The sequence below is a fragment of the Urocampus carinirostris genome, chromosome 15 (assembly GCF_059441175.1).
Source record: "Urocampus carinirostris isolate Australia breed hairy pipefish chromosome 15, RoL_Ucar_1.0, whole genome shotgun sequence".
Taxonomy (NCBI): Eukaryota; Metazoa; Chordata; class Actinopteri; order Syngnathiformes; family Syngnathidae; genus Urocampus; species Urocampus carinirostris.
The window spans coordinates 37,095,897-37,115,862 of NC_142363.1; the positions used below are offsets into that span (position 1 = coordinate 37,095,897).

Consider the following 19,966-nt stretch of genomic DNA (forward strand, 5'->3'; position numbering starts at 1 on the left):
CAAAAGGCCTGGAGATAAGCAAATCTATGTGCAGAAATGTGCAAGTTCTATTCCTTTTTATGTTGGTATTTAAATATGTTCGTTTCATCAAATTGTTTTTGAAAAACTCACGATTAAAGCAAAATAATATACAGTAGTAGGTCCCTGTTTTAAGCACTAAATGTTATTTTTAATTTTTCTAATAATACAGAACTTTTTTTTGGAGTATTACTGTAGTGATATTTTTGATCGTATTTGCATTGTAGTAATTCTATTTCTGTAGTATTTTTGTTATATTGCTGTGGTATTTTTGCAGTATTATTGTAGTTGTATTTTGGGGTTATTTCTATGGTATTATTTTGGGAGAATTTCAATAATCTGTGATTTCAATTAGAGTATGATTTGTAGTTGCATTTTTGGAGTATTTCTGTCATGATATTTTTGATCGTATTTCCATTGTAGTAATTCTATTTCTGTAGTATTTTTGTAGTATTACTGTGGTATTTTTGTAGTATCACTGTAGTTGTATTTTTGGAGTATTTCTGTCATATATTTTTGATCGTATTTTTATTGTAGTTCATTCTGTAGTATTTTTGTAGTATTACTGTGGTATTTTTGTAGTATCACTGTAGTTGTATTTTTGGGTTATTTCTATAGTATTATTTTGGGAGAATTTCAATCAACTGTGATTTCTATTAGAGTATGATTTTCAGTTGTATTTTTATGGTATTCCTGTCGTATTTTTGTAACATTTTTGCAGTATTTTGGTCGTATTATGAATAAAAAAATGTATGTTTTTTATTCTCATTATACAAAAGTATGATGAAATTGAGGGGCTTCCCTTTAGTGCAAGTAAAATGAATTAAAACCTCAAAACAAGTGCAAAAGGATAACAATTATTGAAGTATGTTTGTAATATTTCTGTGGGAGTATGTTTTAGTATTTGGGAGTAGTATTTCCGTAGTAGTATGTCTCTAGTATTTATTTTCCTTTTAAGAACTCAAAAAAAATCATATATTAGGCCTTTGTTTTTAAGCCCTAAATTTGATATATGTTTGTAGTATTTCTGTAGGAACACAAAAAGACAATGGGGATAAAGCTCACTCTCTAAAAACATGTTATGAGTTGTACTCCATTGTCTGCTCTAAATATCGCCATGCCGTTATGATGTTTTGGCCATGTTTGTTTGGTGGACCGGATTTAAAAGGCTGAAGGGCCGCATGTGGCCCGCGAGCTGTACTTTCCCCACCCTCGTTGTTACGCGAGAACATGGAAATGAAAGAAAAAGAATCATTGTATTTCTTTTGCCAAATATTGTTGTTTTGCAACTGTTCTCGGAGCGCACTCATTTTTCTTGAAGTACTGTGTTTCAAACATAAATATTTGGTGTTTAATAATAAATGGATCTGACCTTGAACTCGTAGGATTCCTCGATGACGACCTCTAATTTGGGATGCTCCCCCAGGACGGGTTTTCCCATCTCGGCGATACGTCTGGCTTCTTCCTCGTCCGACGTCAATTTGCGATCGGGAACGTCTGCGTTTCAAAATCAAAGAAAGGAAGGTCATCGCTCAAGGTCGCTGTCATGGCCGCCGGACATCCAAAATTTCGGTCAAACTATTTCCCACTTTGACCACATGCTGTGTTCTGCAAGAAATTTCCAAATTTTATCCTTTCGAAATAAAAAATAAAAACACCATAGTTTAGGTTCATTGTTCCACGGACAGACTGAGGAGATCATTTCTCCCTCATGCCATGAGGCTCTTTAACTCCACCCAGGGGAGTAAAAGCCCACATGAAACCCCACCCCCACATTTGCATATTTCCCTATTCTTATTACAGTGTGTATTTTCCGTAGCACTATTTAAATACTCTTATTTCAACACGTGATATTGGGTATTTTTGTATTCTATATCTTTTATTTCATGATATTATTTTTCAACACAAGGATACTGCTGGAAGTGGGAATTTCCCAAAGGGGATAAATAAACTATCTTTCTTTCAGTCGAGCAACTGTATCCGTATCAGAAGGGGGCAGCAGATGGCAATGTTTTCTTTTGTGTACCAATTATCTGCACGGTATATTTAATAGCTCATTTTTTCGATAAAACTGTTAGAAATCGCATCGCGAAAATAATCAAATGAATCAAAAAGTGAAATTGTTGCACGTCATTTTGATTCCTTGAATTGTTATTTTAGTTTAAGTATTATTTTTGTTGAAGAAAAAACAAGAAGAAAAATATAATATAAAAAAAAAGGTTAAAGGGACAGTGTGTAATATTTAGTACCACCTAGTGGCAAAAATATTGAATTATCATACCAATATTGATTTTTATTAATATGTATTGGTTGATTTTTTTAAAATGTTCAATTCGTGTGGAATCCATACATAAAATTCGCTGCCATGTTTGTCAGGAATCTTGCTGCTACACTGTGTTATGGTACTGGATTTAGACAATACAGTGCCATCTAGTGGTCAAATATTACACACTGGGGAAAGTTAAAATCCAGAATTACAGCAAAAATGATCACAAAACAAAAGAAAAGTCACTTTAATTCAGGCAACCAGATCGTTTGAGTTTAATGAATGAAAATACTTTCTTTTTTGTTTTAAAGACTCTGGTGCTGGCAATTCTTTTCAAACATTTTTAATCGACGACGATTTTATTCAAGATTGAAAAAGTGTAGCTCGGTTCCAAAAAGACAAATACAAAATCATTCAATTATAAACCTGGCGTCTGGTCGTGACGTCATCAGAACGCGCACGAGTTACTTCGGAAAGTACTGCAGTCAGATTCAAACAAAATATTCATAAAAAACAAGTTGGGCTTACATTTGTCCTCATTTCAACTTACAAACCAACTGAATACTAAATAAACCGATAAGAAGTGTTTTTGACTGGCTTCTCGTAGTTTGGAGTTGCGGTTATGACGTCATCAGGACGCGCGGGAATTAGAGTGAAACGATGATTTCGAAACATTGAAAGGTGAAGAAAAAAAGGGAAAAAAACCGAGCCATTTTTTTATAAGCTTGCCTTGTGCCCTGACAGGTTTGTGATGAAGCAAAAATAAAACGGGGAGAAAAAAAATCCCGAGGTGGTGCTGATGCGCGGAAAAAAGTGACGATGCGCGGCGAATATCTGAATAAGGGGGGCTGAAGCGCGTGCGTGCGCCATCAGTTCCCCGGATGTGGCGCGTGCGTGCGTGCGAGCGGTAGTGATGGGAATTCCGGTTCTCTTTCGAGAACTGGCCTTTTTGGCTCAGCTCAAAATTCGGCTCCCAAACGTCTCATTACATTTTGTTGTTGTTGCTTGAATATCATCCGTATATTGTCAATGATCATGTAGAATTATGCACAAAATGACTTAAAAATGGATCAAAAAGGACAAACAAGGAAAAAGAGAGAAACAAAGAGGATGATGGAGCAAAAAATGAAAAAAAAGACACAAATTCAAAAAAGAAACAAAAGATTCAAAAATAAAAGGCGTATGAACCACTTCAACAGACAAGCCCCACCATGACCGCCTCTCCCCCTTTCCAGCTCATGTGCTCTTACTTTCGTTTATTCAATCTCGTGTCAATATTGACTTCAAAATACCGTGTTAAAAACACACAGAGGAAACCCGCGTGCGTCTTCAGATTGGCCACATTTTTGACAGAATGAATTGAGCAATTTATTTTCAAAAAAGTGTCTGAAAGGGAACCAACTCCTGATCGATGGGAAGCCGGCTCCTGCGATTCACTCCTAAGAGTCGGCTCAGAGAGCCGTTTCGTTTCCAAATAGACACGTGACGACAGGCTACAGGGAAAGCAGCTTGTCTCGTCTTCTTCGTCTTGTCATCTCTGATCAAATATTAACGTTGACGTCATTAAAGATCCCAATCTGCGCACTAGCGTTCTCTGCACGAAGTTCATACAAAATTCATCACGCTCTCGTCAAAATCATCTCACGAGAACAGCGTTTTTTAGCACGCTTCGGCCATCCATCACCTCCCGTTTTTCGGACCTTTAAGGACACAGATGCATGATGGGAACTCGGTGTTGGCTGCGGGAGATGGAGGGAGCAGGAAAGAAAGAAAAATGGAAAACGAGGGGAAGACGTGACACGCATACAAGGAAAGAGAAATGGATGAAAGGGGAAATGGGATGAAGTCACTGTTTGGCCTTCAAAACGTTGCCCGGGAGAAATAAGAAATTCAAACATGAATTGCTTGGAAATGTGAAGACGTGGAATGCTAGATACTACGATGGTGGCGCAATTTGTGACTGGGAACTTTAAGGAGAAAAGGTGGAGAAAATAAAGGGAAAGAAAAAGAAGAATCAAAAGGAAAAGACATAGAAGAAAAGAAGAAGAGATCAATTATTTTTTAAAAATCAACAAGAAGAGAGAGGCTCAAGAAAAGGAAGAAAAAAAAGAACAAAAATGAAAAAAAGAAGGGAGAAGGAATAGGGAAGAGGGACACAAATGAGAAGAAATAAAGAAGACGAAGAAGAATAAACAAAAAGGGCAAAGAGGAGAGAGAGAGAGAGAGAGAGAGAAGCAAAGGGAAAAACAGAGGCCAAAATAAAGAAGATGAAGAAAAAGATGAAGGAAAAGAGAAAAAGACAAAGAGCAGGGAGAAGGAAGAAAAAAAGAGTGAGCGAAAACAAATAAAAGAAGAAGGAAAGAAGGGGGAAGGAATAGAAGGGAAAGACAAAAAGAATAAAACATAAAAAGAAGAAGGACCGAAAGAGATGAAAAAGAAGCAAAATGGAAGGAAAGAATAAGATAAAGAAAAAGGAATAACGTCAATTGAACTAAGAGAAAAAAGAGCAAAGGAACACAATGAAAAAAATGACAGAAAGAAAATATAAGAAGAAAGAAGAAAAATGAAGAGAAAAAGAAGAAAGATGGAAGAAGAAAAGATGAAGAAAGAAAATAATAAAATAAATTAAACAAAGAAGAGGTCACCTGACCCCTCCCCCTCTTTTCCTCTTCCCGTCCGCTTCCATTTCCATCAACTGCGCCCCGGCGGTGCTGATGCTGCTGTCGCCATGGCAACAGACAAGACACGCTCCCTTTCAGCTTTCTTCTTTTTTTTTTTTCGCTTTTTCGGGGTACCGGACCGATTTCAATTCCGAAACAAAATAGTTGGGAAAGTCGGGAGCGCTCGAAGGCAAAGAAAAAGGATCCGGAGAAAGCCGGGCTTACCTTGGTGCAGGGCGAGGTCCACGGCGCGAGGTTCCGCCAACTCCAGGAAAAAGTTTTTGTTCTTCTCGTATTCTTCGTCGTCTACGATTTTCACGCTGATGACTTTGCTGAACGGGAAACAGAAGAAGAAAAATGAAACCCAAGGAGAAAAAATGCGTTCCATATGTCGTACAGGTAGAAATAGATGCGCCGGTTTTGTCCCCGGTGTCCCTTTCTGGATCCACGACGAAACCAAATATCCAATTTACTGCTTCAAAACGGGGATCTGATGGATCGTTTTGCTTTCATTCAGAAAAGAAAAATAAATCTTCCGGAAATACGACTAAGATGCGGGAATACTAGTAGAAAATACCTCCAAAATACAACTGTCAGGACCAGAACGGAAACAGAACCCACTCGCGTAACGTTTCTCACAGTTTTATCTGGAAGAAGGGGAAAGAATTGCACACCTGATCCAGTGATCGCTGGTCACGGGGAGCAGATGGCGGTGTCGGGAACGGAAAAAAACGGGTCAGTAGCCAGGATAGAATAGCAAAAACGTGATCGGGAACGGAAACAAGCCAGGAGAGGAGAGTAGACGTGGTCGAGATAAAAAATGGACCATGATTTGGGACGGGAGAGCAGACGTGGTCGAGATCAAAACAGATCGTAGCGGGAGACAAACAGGAGCAAAAAACGGGACAAATGGAATAAGGGCTTGCTTGCCGTGTAAAAACAGAGATTCGCAGACAGACCGACAAAAGGGGACTGACAGGACAGAGTTTAAAAACTGACAAGGAGCCAATCTGCCAACAATCTGCAGCTGGCGCCACACGGGCGGGGCCAATTGGGCGCCATGGCAACCGTGACGACAACAGAAATAGCACTACAACAATACTACAAAAACTTCTACAGTGACCGTCAAAAATTCAACCCAAATAGAATAAAAACAACATAACAAAAATCCTAATACAGTAACAGTAAAAATACTGCAAAAATACTAGGGAAATATGACAAACGCGACTATAGGGGCGGTAGAGTACAGAAAAACGAAAACAAAAAATGACACAAAATACTTATTCAAAAATACTACAAAAAACACAATAAAAGGTATACTACAACATAAATACGACAAAAGTACCACTACAAAAATACTGCTCTAAACATACTACTAAAGTCAAAATAAATACTACAGCAATAGTATAATACATATATACACTACCACAGAAATACTTCTACAGCAATAGTATAATACAGAAATACGAAGGCCTAAATACTATCAAAATACTACAGAAATCACACAAAAATAATTTTACAGGAAAAACTAAATACATTTTACAAAAATACTACTACAGCGATACAACAAAAATTGTCACGACCGGCACACAGGGTGGACCCAATCGCGTAACGTTTTCTCACAATTTTATTGAAAGAAAGAGGTAGCACAGCCCCCGTGATCCCATCCTCATTGGACGCGGGAAGCAAGTCGCTTTTGAAATCGGATTGTGGTCTGAATACGGAAGTGGATCTTCCGTCGCGGGCGATGGCGGCGTCGGGGACGGAAAAACTGGTCTACAGGAGAGCAAAAAAACGTGGTCGGGGTCAGAAACGGGTCGTAAGTTGCGACGGGAGAGCTGACGTGGTCGGGATCAAAACACATCGTAGCTGGAGACAAACGGGAGCAAAATTGGGCCAGGCGGGAGTCAGGGTCAAAAAAGGCTTGCCTTGTATAAACAGAGGTTTGCAGACGGACTGACATCAGGGGACTGACAGGACTGGGTTCAAATAGTGACAGGGAGCCAATCCGAACGCGCGGCAGTATCCCATCTTTTGCCCGTGTATTCATTCCCCGCGGCGCAGACGTGTGCAAAAACGGAAACGTGCCCGGGCGGAAAAGGCTTTTCTCGTTGGGGTATCGGGGTGGTCGGCCGTGACGCTTTGACAAAAGGAGGAAGATAAAAATAGAAAGCGGCGTTTCTCTTCGGGCTCATTCTTGCATGTCATATCCGACAACAAGAAAAAAAAAGGAAAAAAAAATCCCCCATCTCTTTTCAAACCCTCAGGTGAGGCACGCACACATCGTGCTGCGCTTTTTTTTTCGATTCGAAAAGCTGCAATATTGCAACCGATCCAAAATATCACAAACATAGTAGACCCCGAGAGAAGACAATAATAGTACAATAATAGTTGTTAATGAGCTCCAAACTCGAAGATAAAGACATTATCATAACAACATAGTATATAGTAAAAGGAGTAAAGTGCATTATAAATTGATATACATATGAAGAATATATGATTTTATATACATTTTATTTCTATTTTGGGGTGTCATAACTTGAGCTGGTCAAGTGGAGTAGCGGGTGGATGCAGGAGATGGAGGAGACAGGTGCAAGATGGCTACCCTTGATCTGTGGCACAGATGTAACCGATTGTCATTTAGGGCTATTATTAAAAGTAAGAAAACAATCATAGCGAGGGTAAGTTTTAAAATCGGTTACAATTTGTAGTTTTTTTCAATCAAGTTTTACCGTGAATCCGTAATATCACAGAATACGGTAGACTCCTGAGAGAAGACAATAAATTGGGGTTTGCTGTTAAAAACTCCCAGATAAAGACATTGTCATAACAACATAGTAAGTAGTACGTACGTGGAATATAACAGTCTAGGATTAAATAACATTCTAAACATACATTTGAAGGAAAAATGATATTTCATTTACATTTGGGGTGACGTGTCTTTGCTGGTCAAGTGGAGTAGCAGATGGATGGGGAAGAGACAGGGGTTGAGTACAAAATAGTATCTAGAACAGGGGGGTCAAACTCATTTGAACTCGGGGGCCACACCATAGAACAAACATTCTGTCGGGGGCCGGACTAGTAGATTAAAGAGAAAGTAAAAGAGAGAGAAAGAAATGAGAGAAAGAGGGAGGGAAAAGGAGAGAGGAAGGGACAAAGACAGAAAGAGAGAGGGGGAGAGAGCGTGAGAAACAAAAGAGATAAAAAGAGAAGTCGTGAGAGAGGGGGAAAGAAAGGGAGCGGAAGAAAGAAATCCAAAGAGAAATAGAAAGACAGAAGGAGTGAAAAGAGAAAAGAAAGCGCGAAGGGTAGGAAGAGAGAAAGAGAAAAGGAAAAAAGGAAGTTAGAGCAAAAGAGGTTAAAAGACACTGAGAGAGAAAGAAACAAAGAGCAACAAAGGAAGAGAAAAAGAGAGACACAGAGAATGAAAGAGACAGACAGAGAGGGAGAAAAGGGGTGGAAGAGAGAGAGAGAGAGAGAAAAGGGAGGAAAAGAGAAAGAGAGAGAGGGTGAAAGTAAGAGAGAAAGTAGGAGAGAGAGAGTGTTAAAGAGATAGAGAGAGGTAGAAAGTAAGAGAGAGAGATAGAGAGAGAGAGTTAAAGAGATAAAGAGTGAGAGAAAGAGAAGGAAAAGAGAGGGAGGGAGAAAGTAAGAGAGAGAGAGAGAGAGAAAAAAAATACAAGTACGGTGTCTTTGTTCGAGGCACCTGGCTTTGGCAACATCAAGTTGACCTGCAGCTTGTTTTTCTCTTGCGCTTCTCTGAGTGTTGTCTCGCGGGCCGCCTGTTTGACACCTGTGATCTAGAAAGTACTACTTATATGTAATATACCCGTATGGGAGTAAAGTGCATTATAAATTAATGTACATATGAAATAGGATATTTTATTTATATTTGGGTTGACGTCACTTGAGCTGGTCAAACGGAGTAGCGGGTGGATGCAGGAGAGGGAGGAGACGGATCAGTTGCACGGATGTAACCGATTGACAATCAGGGCTAAAAGTAAGAAAGCAATCATAGCGAGGACAATCTGTCATGGTTACTGATGTGACTCAGCTGTCCCCGCTCCTTTGGCGCCACCTGCCGCGGGTTCTGATTGGCTCCCTGTCACTATTTGAACTCAGTCCTGTTAATCCCCAGTTGTCAGTCCGTCTGCGAGCCTCTGTTTTTACAAGGCAAGCCTTTTTTGACCCTGACTCCCGCCTGTCCCGTTTTTGCTCCCGCCTGTCTCCGGCGACGATCCGTTTTGATGCCGACCACTTCTGCTCTCCCGTCCCGGCTTTCGACCTCTATTTGTCCCCGACCGCGTCTACTCTCCTTTCCTGGCTTACGACTCGCTTCTGACCCGACTACGTTTTTGCTCTCCTGTCTCGGCTGCCGACCCGTTTTCCCGTTCCCGACACCGCCATCGCTCACTTTCGCGTTCAGAGCGACCGGCTTCCCGTGTCCGGCAATCACCGGATGATGGGTGCAACCCTCTCTCTTTTATCCAATAGAACTTGTGGGAAACGCAACGCAAGTGGGTCCTGTCTCCGTTCTGGTTCTGACATACGATCTACTTTGAATAGTTTTCGGCATCCGCCAAAGGAAAATCCTCGAAAACAAAAAAAAAAATACTACAAAGATTGGAGTATAGAAATACTCCGAAATGCTTCGATGATACAAACAGACTGCCACAGAAATAGTACTACTACAGTAATGTTTCAAATACTCCAAAAATTCTACACGGAAATACTCCAAAATGCTCCAAAAAAACACTACAGTAATACTATGATTCAAAAATACCGCCACATCAATATTACGATAGAAATACGAAAAAAAAAAAAAACGATTCTACCATGGAAATTGTACGAAAATACAATTGTAGAAATACTGCAAAAACACACAAAAAAATAAAACTAACGTAATACCACAAAACTGTCACGGTTGCCATGGCGCCCAATCGATCCCGCCCTTGAGGCACCAGCTGCGGCTCATTAATAGATTGGCTTTCCGTCTATTTAAGCTCAGTGCTCTCATTTTGCCTTTGTCAGTCTGTCAACGAACCTCTGCCTTGTTTTGTTTTGACTCGGTTCTGTTTCCTGTTGGTATTTCCAGTCCGGTATTGTTCCCGTTTATTTTGTCCTGTTTAATTTCGGTTTCCAGTTTTCGTTCCCTTCTAGTTTGTCCTGTTTAATTTTGTTATCCTGTTTTGATATCAATCCTGTCTGTCCCGTCCTGTCCGGTATCGACCCCATCTGTCCGATATCAACTCGGGCAATCGGTATCGATCTCGTCGGCCTCTGGCTTCCTATCATTCCACGCCAGACTGCTGCCTAACACGCATGACTCCCCATTTCCCGTAAAATCAAAGGCGTGCGAGTAACGTCACGCGTTTGGGTCCTGATCCTGTTCTGCTTCATGACAAAAACTAAACATCGTAAGGGGTTCCGGGATTCAAATGGACTGAACCATTTCAAGGTAGTATGCGTTGTTCCTATTTTTTACCTTTTAAAAAAAAAACATTTCTCATCCTATTTAAGCTTTTAAAAATGCTCTCATTTTTGGGGACGCTTGGGTTCAATTTGGGGGTGCTTCCCCACCACCCCAAAACGGGCTGGTTACGCCCATGGCACCCCATGCTGCTTCACCGTAGGTGACATGAGCTGGAAATGGCGGAAGAAAATGTCCGCCCCGGCTCCGGCTTCATCTTTTATGCATATTTTTTTCTTTTATGCATGGCCTCTTTGAGACGGAGGCGACCAACGGGCAGCTCAAAGGCGAAAGCTGCTTCGGGGAGCTAGCTAGCCAAGCGGAAAAATGGCCGCCAGATATCAAAGAGGCTCAGAATTGAAGGCTCAAAGCCACTGTGTGGAATAGTTGTTGTTAAACATGCAGCCGGCGGGCAGGATCAGACCCGCCGAGGTTTCAATTCGGCCCGTGTGACACTACCCGGAGAAGTACAAGAGAAAAATCAGCTGCAGATCAGATCCATAAAATGAATGACCGAAATGGATCGCTTCAAAATAGAAGTCGAATAACAAATAATGTGTTGATGATTTAGAAATAAATGAGACAATTCCAAACGTATTCTGGTGGTAGACCTCCAGCACCACCTGCTGGTTGATATGGTAACCGTCACGCTCGATTCTAAACGAAATACCGTATTTTCCGCACTATAAGGCGCAGCTAAAAGCCTTTATTTTTTTCAAAAGCTGACCATGCGCCTTATAATACAGTGCGCCTTATTTATGGATCAATTTTAAAATTGCAAAGTTTTCCAACTAACTTGCAGCCGCCGACTCGATTTTCCCCCGAACGCCAAGTAGTACGCGGTGTATGCTGGGATTTATTTACCGGCGTTTCATTGGCTAACCAATGTGTCAATCATCAGTTGAATCCATCACTATTGGCTAAAGTTATTCGGAGGTCAGGGGGGCGGATCCTTTTTATCATTTACAGGCTGGCATAGGCTGAAGCGGCAAAACAAAGCCTGCAATTGGCCGAAAAAGATGAATGCGTATAGCACGTGGTTGACAGCATACAGAAAGAATTTTTTACTATTCTGTATTTGTATTTTATTCTCCTGGATTTACTGCACTCACGGATATAAGAGGACCACGGCTGCACATTATTATTGAACACAACGACTTTGGTGAGCTACTCTGGCTATATATTATCCCTGTATCTTGTTTCAGACTGAACGCGATGTTTCTGGGATAAGCGGTGCAGATAATGGATGGAATGGAGTGTCTATTTTGAAATTCAACTCAATTCCAAGTGTTTTTTGTCATACAAGCAGTAAACTTGCGAGCGAAAAAGAAAATAGATACTAAGGAATGGTTGGCATTTCTTGAATCCCAAGACTTGAACCTTCCGAATGATGGAACGATGCATTGGAGTGACATCGTATGGACACCGCATCCGCACGTGTTCTCGACACGTCTTTGCAAGCTTTGGGAATGTTATAAGTTGGACTGAACTATCTGACTGTTTTGTCCACGTTCCCATTGTAGCGCCTTATAATCCGGTGCGCCTTATGTATGTCAAAAATAGGACCAAAAACTATTTTTTTCGGGGTGCGCCCTATAACCCGGTGCGCCTTATAGTGCGGAAAATACGGTAAATTAGAAATTAAAGCAATTTCCTGAACAATAGTTTATGTATTTTTGCCTAGTTTTTTCACGGATTTAACGTTTCTTTGTAGGCACTAGGTGGCGCTACATATCACACAGAGTCCCTTTAAGCAACGAAGGTGAGACTTGTCACCTGTCAATTCAGACGGAAGGGAACTTGAGCACGTAGCCCGTTTAGCTAGCAAAACAAGATGGCTGCAGATTTGAATGTCCACAGCTTTATCGACTAGCAGACAAAACCAAAATGAGCAAGAAAAGCGATTGTAGTGTAGACAGGCTGACTTTTTAAGCCAGCAGCGTCAGCGCAGTTTTAAAGGGTGCACGAGCATCTCCCGGCCTGTCATTTTCACCGCAATGTTAGCTAAAATCGTGTCTTTTTCTCAAGTGGTAGCAGACAGGCTAATTAGTTAAGCTAGAAACACCAGGTGAAATGGTAGATCTACCAAAAAAATCCCTGATACATTATTGGTTCATTTTCACACATTTTGATAGAAACAAGCTAACTCGCTAAGCTAGCGCTGTCGGCACAAGCTCTTAGGCAGCGGAGCTCACGAAAATGAGCTAGCATTGATGTTATATTTCTGGGATTGTTGTTGACACAGGTTAATTTGCTAGCCTAGCACTAACGGGTCACGTATTCTTGGTAGCAAGCGCTAACAAAAATGAGCTAGAAAAGTATTGGCTAATGTTAGATGATTCAATTGTGTCACTGAGTGTGTGGTCACTATCGCTTGGGTTTTCCAGCTATGCTAGTTTTCTTATTTAATCATAACATTATTAGTTGTTCTAAATGAATGAGTGCATCCTTTCATATCAGTACTTTCCTAGGAACGATCTTTCAATGGGTCAGCCTTTACCTTATATGGTCTTAACAATGGTCCGTTTGTTAAAATGGACTTCTTAACATGGTATGGAAAATCCCAATATAGTTAAGTTTCATTTTGGGGAAAATGAGCGCCCCTTTCCTATAAGACAGGGGGAGAGTCATTTTCGACGCCTTTTCTCTCCTAGTCGTCCCGGAGAATACTCTGTTTTATTTTGTAACTTTGTCATAAAAGTGATAAACCAAACTCATTTATTTTCTTCGTCCAACTACTCTTTCAAAATTCCAGAAGTTGAAGACGTTAGCAAAACATGGATAGCTACGCTAAAGTTAACTTAAGTCAGGTAAGCTAGCACCAACAGCACAGGGCACACACGTATGCCTTTGAGCTAAAAAAAAACAATTGTAAGGAAAGGAAAAGGTTGCTGTGATATAGATCACAAAATGTAATGGATACAGGCTAACTTGCTAAGCTAGCACCATTAGCGTAGCATCAACGTGTCATGTAACGAATCCAAAATTAGCCAGGAAAATAATTACTGTTATATTTGTTTACTTGTACGAAATAGAGTTGAACGAGGCTAACTTGCTAAGCTAACACCATTAGCGTAGCATCAACGTGTCATGTAACGAATCCAAAATTAGCCAGGAAAATAATTGCTGTTATATTTGTTTACTTGTACGAAATAGAGTCGAACGAGGCTAACTTGCTAAGCTAGCACCATTAGCGTAGCATCAACGGCTCATGTAACAAATCCAAAATTAGCGAGGAAAATAATTGCTGTGATATTTGTTTACTTGTTAGAAATAGAGTCGAACGAGGCTAACTTGTTAAGCTAGCACCATTAGCGTAGCATCAACGTGTCATGTAACAAATCCAAAATTAGCCAGGAAAATAATTGCTGTGATATTTGTTTACTTGTATTAAATGGAGTAAAACGAGGCTAACTTGCTAAGCTAACACCATTAGCGTAGCATCAACGTGTTATGTAACAAATCCAAAATTAGCGAGGAAAATAATTGCTGTGATATTTGTTTACTTGTACGAAATAGAGTCGAACGAGGCTAACTTGCTAAGCTAGCACCATTAGCATAGCGTCAACGTGTCATGTAACAAATCTAAAATTAGCCAGGAAAATAATTGCTGTTATATTTGTTTACTTGTAAGAAATAGAGTCGAACGAGGCTAACTTGCTAAGCTAGCACTCAGAGTCCAGGTTCAACGATAGCGTTAGCGTTTTTTGGGGTAGCGGGCTCTAGCGAGCGCCCCCGCTACCGCCGCGGTCTGGCCTATTTATAGCCGCTGGCTCATTAGCTCCTCTTACGCAATGGCTCATTAGCATGAGCGTTAGCAGAGCAGCGCCATTAAACGTCTTGGACGACAGCTAAAGAGCGCTGGCGTCAGGGGACAAAAGCTAATACTTGAAGACAAATCAAAGAGACGCGTGCCGATGAATCGAATTAACGCAACGGGGAATTTTGAGCAATCGCTGCAATTCATCAACCGAGCAAAGAGAAGAAACAAGACGGCATCTATCTCAGAAACAAACCTTTCCCGGAGAGCCAGAGAGCATTCCCAAAGGTCACACCCGGACCCTCTCTTTGATGCTGGAGCCACTTCATCTGGCTTGACTCGACCAGCAAACCAACCAAACTCAAGTATGCCACCTCATAAATAAAGTTTTTCCAGCAGCTGCCAAATGGTCTTACTGAATTCAAATCGAGAGCATCAAAGACACCCACAAAGATACCAAGCACACTTTTTGAACACTGAAGACGTTTTTGCTTTTTCGTGAATAAACATCATTCCTACTTGTAATTCAGTAAACAAACAGTCGTTTTTTTCCTGGAGCACCTCTTTGATGCAAAAGCAATCTCATCTGACTTACCCCAATGGGGAAGATCATCAATTATGACCAAAATGAACCGACCTCTGGTGACTGCCAAATTACCAATGTCATTTCTTGAAATCAAAAACACCCACAAAGACACCGAGCACATTTCATCAAACACGAATTTTTTTTTGAATTTTCACAAACAGACAAACCCAATTGTTATTCGCCAACTCAGCCGCCATTTTGTTTGTATACTGTATCATTGTTTTGCCTGGACCACCTCTTTGATGCCCGAGCCACTACACCTGGCTAAAGCCAATGACGAGGATCAGCACCTCTATCTGAAATTGACCAGAGTCAATTATGCAATATCAAAAAATTCATTCATTGAAATAATGCCCTGAGTGTCAAAGACACTTAACAAGGACACCATGCACATTTGACGTTTTTTCCTTTTTTTTACGTCGACCCTAATGGACATCCTGCCGAAGGCATCAAAGACACCCACAAAGATACCAAGCACATTTTCTGAAACCTGACACGTTTTTGCTTTTTCATGAATAAACATCAAACTGCTTGTAATTCACCAACCATGCAGCCGTCTGGGGGCATATTTTTTTAGGGCCTGGACCACCTCTTTGATGCCCAACCCACCTCGTCCGACTTTACTCCATGTGGAATATCAGCAATTCTGACCAAAATCCACCAACTTGTCATTGTTTTTCCTGCTGCTGACCAATTTTTGTCTTTCTTAATGGACATCCTGCCGAAAGCATCAAAGACACCCACAAAGATACCAAGCACATTTCGTGAAGCCTGACATTTTTGCTTTTTCACGGATTTACATCAAACTCCTCGTCATTCCCCAACCGAGCGGCCGTTTTCGGTTGTGTTCATCAAAGACACAAAACAAGACGGCCGCCAAGTTCGGCCGCGGAGGAATAAATAAATGAAGACGCAGGAAGCGAAGCGTGCTCGAGATTCCCTCCAGGAAGTGAGGGCGCTCCCTCCTCGTCCCTGTCTGATAGAGGCTGCGTTGCCACGGCAACGGCCACGAGCGAGCCGTTCCGCCTCCTCTTTTATTTTTAGCACGTGGACGTTACGTAAGGCGCACGGGCGACACCCCGGAGGGAAACCGTCCTCTCTTTTTGGCTTTTCTTCTTCCCTGCGTCTCGTCGGGAACGGCGAGACCCCCGACCGTAGCGAGAAGAGGATCGAAATTTGGGATCGAGGCGGAGGTGAAGACTTTAGAACGTCTTTGATGTTGACAAAACGCAACGTCTATGAGACCACGTGGTCCTGTGTGTGAATGAGTCCGTTCATTCTTTCATTTGTAGGTCTTTGAGACCGCATGGTCTTGTGGGAAAAGGACACCGTCCATGGGCAAACATAAGAAGTGGTCTCCGACACCTTCGCCTCGGCCTTCAACCGCCTTAGATGTTTACAAAAAAATAACAGTTACCAAATCGCTGGGTCTCGTTCGCACACATGAAGTCTACAAACAAGACCGTGTGTTCTAACAAAAACGTTTTTGTTAACATCAAAGACACTAGAAGTCCTCCACCTCCATCCCAATTCATGAGCATCATATACTTTCCGAAACACTCTCATCTCATTTTCCCACTTGGCAACGATAGTGGGAAAAGGAGACGAGAACCGTCTCGAAGATTAAACAACGCTCAAAAATTGGAATCGATGCGAAGGCCTTGGAATTCGATGGTCTTTGATGCTAATGAAAAAAAAACAACATTTATGAGACCATGTGTTCTCGTGTGTCAATTAGACACTATATTCTTGAAACTGGAGGTCTTCGGGACCACATGGTCTTGTATGAAAGGAGATTGCACAGGTCCAAACAAGACAGTGCGGTCTCAAAGACATACGCAGCTGCCTTCAACCGCCTTAGATGTTGACAAACACCTACACTTACAAGATCAGGTGGTCTCGACTGTTGGTTTCAAAAACAATGTCTTGTGCAAAGGAGACCACGCATGTGCGGACGAGACTGCGTGGTTTTAAAAATGTGTGTCTTAGAGACCACGAGGTCTTGAGTAGAAACAAGACCACGCTTACGCAAACGAGATTGCGTGGTTTCAGAGACCTCCACCTCAACCTTCAACCGCCTTGGACGTTGACAAAAATCTACCTTCGACCTAAACATTGGTCTTTGATCTCAAATGGTCTCGTGTGCAAACAAGACCGTATGGTGTCAAAAATGTAGGTCTTTGAAAGCACAAAGTCTCTTGTGGAAACAAGACCATGTTTTGGCAAACAAGACTGTGTGGTCCCAAAAAAGCAGGTCTTTGAGATGAGCGTTGAAAAATGACACCAAACAAGACATTGTGGTCTTAAAAACAAGGGTCTTAGATATCAAATGGTCTCGTGTGCTAACAAGACTTTGTGGTCTCATAAACGTAGGTCTTTGATCTTAAATGGTCTCGTGTGCAAACAAGACCGTATGGTGTCAAAAATGTAGGTCTTTGAAAGCACAAGGTGTATCGTGGAAACAAGACCACGTTTTGGCAAACAAGAATTTGTGGTCCCAAAAATGCAGGTCTTTGAGATGAGCGTTAAAAAATGAGACCAAACAAGACATTGTGGTCTTAAAAACATAGGTCTTAGATCTCAAATGGCCTCGTGTGCAAACAAAACCGTATGGTGTCAAAAATGTAGGTCTTCGAAAGCACAAAGTCTCTTGTGGAAACAAGACCATGTTTTGGCAAATAAGACTTTGTGGTCCCAAAAATGCAGGTCTTTGAGATGAGCATAAAAAATGAGACCAAACAAGACATTTTGGTCTTAAAAACAAGGATCTTAGATCTTAGCCCTCAACAGCCTGGGATGTTGACAGAATTCTACGTTCACCCAAGATGTGTGCAACCATAAAATGGAGGTCTTTGATACCATGCAGTCTGGTGTGCAAACAAGACATGGTGTTCTCGAAAAAGTAGGTCTTTGAGAGCAAGCCGTCAAAGGACAAATTTTTCTAAAGACGCGTAAAGTTCATGAAATTTCTTCGCTAAAATCCAGGAAAACTGCATCACATTATTGGAAAAAACTGGTCCGGTCTTTTTCGTATCTCTTGATCATCGCAAGCTTCGTTTCCATGGTTATTATCCCTTTGCTTTTCCCTTTAGCATCTCTGCTCCTCCTTTTTTAAAATGAATTGCCCGAATGGTGAATCCTCAAATAATCAACAAAAGGATGGAAGGAAAACCAAGACGGAGCTAACGAGACGCTAACGAAAGCGCTCGTCTCCTTTTCCTCGTTAGCGATCCTCGGAAATTCGGCGGCTACGCGTGCCGCGTCTTTGATGCCTCCGCGAGACGCCCTCGTTAGCGCTCCTTCGTGAGCGGCCGTGTCGTTAGCGCACAATTTTTCTTTCGAGGTATCTTCTATGAGACCACGTTCTTTGAGACCGGGGCAATTTGATAAAAACGACAAGACGGACAAGTGTGTAAAAAAAGTCAAAGAGACAAATGTTTTTCTGGACTTTGGTTGGCGTTGACCTGACCCTTTTTTTTTTTTACAGAAAATATAGATCAGAGACAAGATAAGGGAATTTTTACTTCAGAGCTTTCGTGCACAAGTAAACAACCGTGAAAAATAAAGGATCGCTGTGTGTGTCTTTGATGCTTCGCTCCACGAGACTTTTGCAAAAGTGACTTTTTTCTGTCCTCCACTCTTTTACAATTATAAGGAACAGTAAAACTGAGAAAAAAAACGCTTGACGCAAGAAGCTAAGAGGGTGATGAACGACTTCTAGAGGAACGCCACTCAGAACAGACGTCTTTGATGCTTCGCTCCACGAGACTTTTGCAAAATTGACTTTTTTCTGTCCTCAGTCTTTTATAATTATTAGGGCCGGTAAAACTGAAAAAAAAAACGCTCGACACAAGGAACTAAGAGGTCAAAGAACTATTCCCTGAGGCACGCTACTCAAAACCGAATATGTGTCTTTGATGCTTCGCTCCACGAGACTTTTGCAAAAGTGACTTTTTTCTGTTCTCCACTCTTTTACAATTATTAGGACCAATAAAACTGCGGAAAAAAACGCGCAACGCAAAAAGCTAAGAGGGTGATTAACGACTCCCAGAGGAACGCCACTTAGAACGGATGTCTTTGATGCTTCGCTCCACAAGACTTTTGCAAAATTGACTTTTTTCTGTCCTCCAGTCTTTTATAATTATTAGGACCAGTAAAACTGAAAAAAACAAAAACGCCCGACACAAGGAACTAAGAGGTCAAAGAACTATTCCCTGAGGCACGCTACTCAAAACCGAATATGTGTCTTTGATGCTTCGCTCCACGAGACTTTTGCAAAAGTGACTTTTTTCTGTCCTTCACTCTTTTACAATTACTAGCACCAATAAAACTACGGAAAAAAACGTGCAACGCAAAAAGCTAAAAGAGTGATTAACGACTCCCAGAGGAACGCCACTTAGAACGGATGTCTTTGATGCTTCGCTCCACAAGACTTTTGCAAAATTGACTTTTTTCTGTCCTCCAGTCTTTTATAATAATTAGGAACAGTAAAACTGAAAAAAACAAAAATGCCCGACACAAGGAACTAAGAGGTCGAAGAACTATTCCCTGAGGCACGCCACTCAAAACCGAATATGTGTCTTTGATGCTTCTCCACAAAACTGGTGCACAGTGTAATAGTTGTGCTCCAGTCCTTGACAATAGGACCGCTAAAAACTGCCGAAAATGTCCAGCTCAAAAAGCTATGAGCGTGAGGAACAATTCCATTCAAAACAGATGTGTGTCTTTGATGCATCACTCTACAAAACTACTGGTACCAGGAAAAACTGCAGAAGAGGTCCAGCTCAAGAAACTAAGAGGGCATGGAATGATTCCCTGAAGCTCACCTCTCAAAACGGATGTGTATCTTTGATGCATCGCTCCAAATACTTATGTGAAACGGAGTCACAATGGCTAAAAGGGTGAGTAACGATTGCCTGAGGCCCGCCACTCAAAACAGAAGTGTGTCTTTGATGCATGGCTCCTGGCGACTTTTGCGAAACGGAGTGTACGGTTCGGACGGGGCATCGTTTCAATCTGCCTCCTTTTAAGCGAGGCCTGCTCGGGCACGTCTCGGAGCGCCGTCGCACGCCATCAATGGCGCTCGCGCGCCTTTTAATGGAACTCCTTGGCCCCGACACTTCATCACAACGTCAATAAAAGAGAAGGAAGAGGAGGAGGGAGACGAAGGCCAAGTCCAGGGGTGACGGATGAGTGCAGCAAAGAC

General features: G+C 41.6%; 1 protein-coding gene across 3 annotated transcripts in view; it reads right to left on the minus strand.

The window, feature by feature from the left end:
- slc8a3 (solute carrier family 8 member 3) overlaps positions 1-19,966 on the minus strand; it is a 56,553-nt gene that overhangs the window by 23,570 nt on the left and 13,017 nt on the right. For all 3 annotated transcript variants that reach the window (XM_088353792.1, XM_088353790.1, XM_088353791.1), the window contains exons 3-4: positions 5,170-5,276; positions 1,391-1,515 (exon numbers count right to left, since the gene is read on the minus strand). In XM_088353792.1, coding sequence (XP_088209918.1) covers positions 1,391-1,515; positions 5,170-5,276 — 232 coding nt within the window. The remainder of the gene's footprint in view (positions 1-1,390; positions 1,516-5,169; positions 5,277-19,966) is intronic.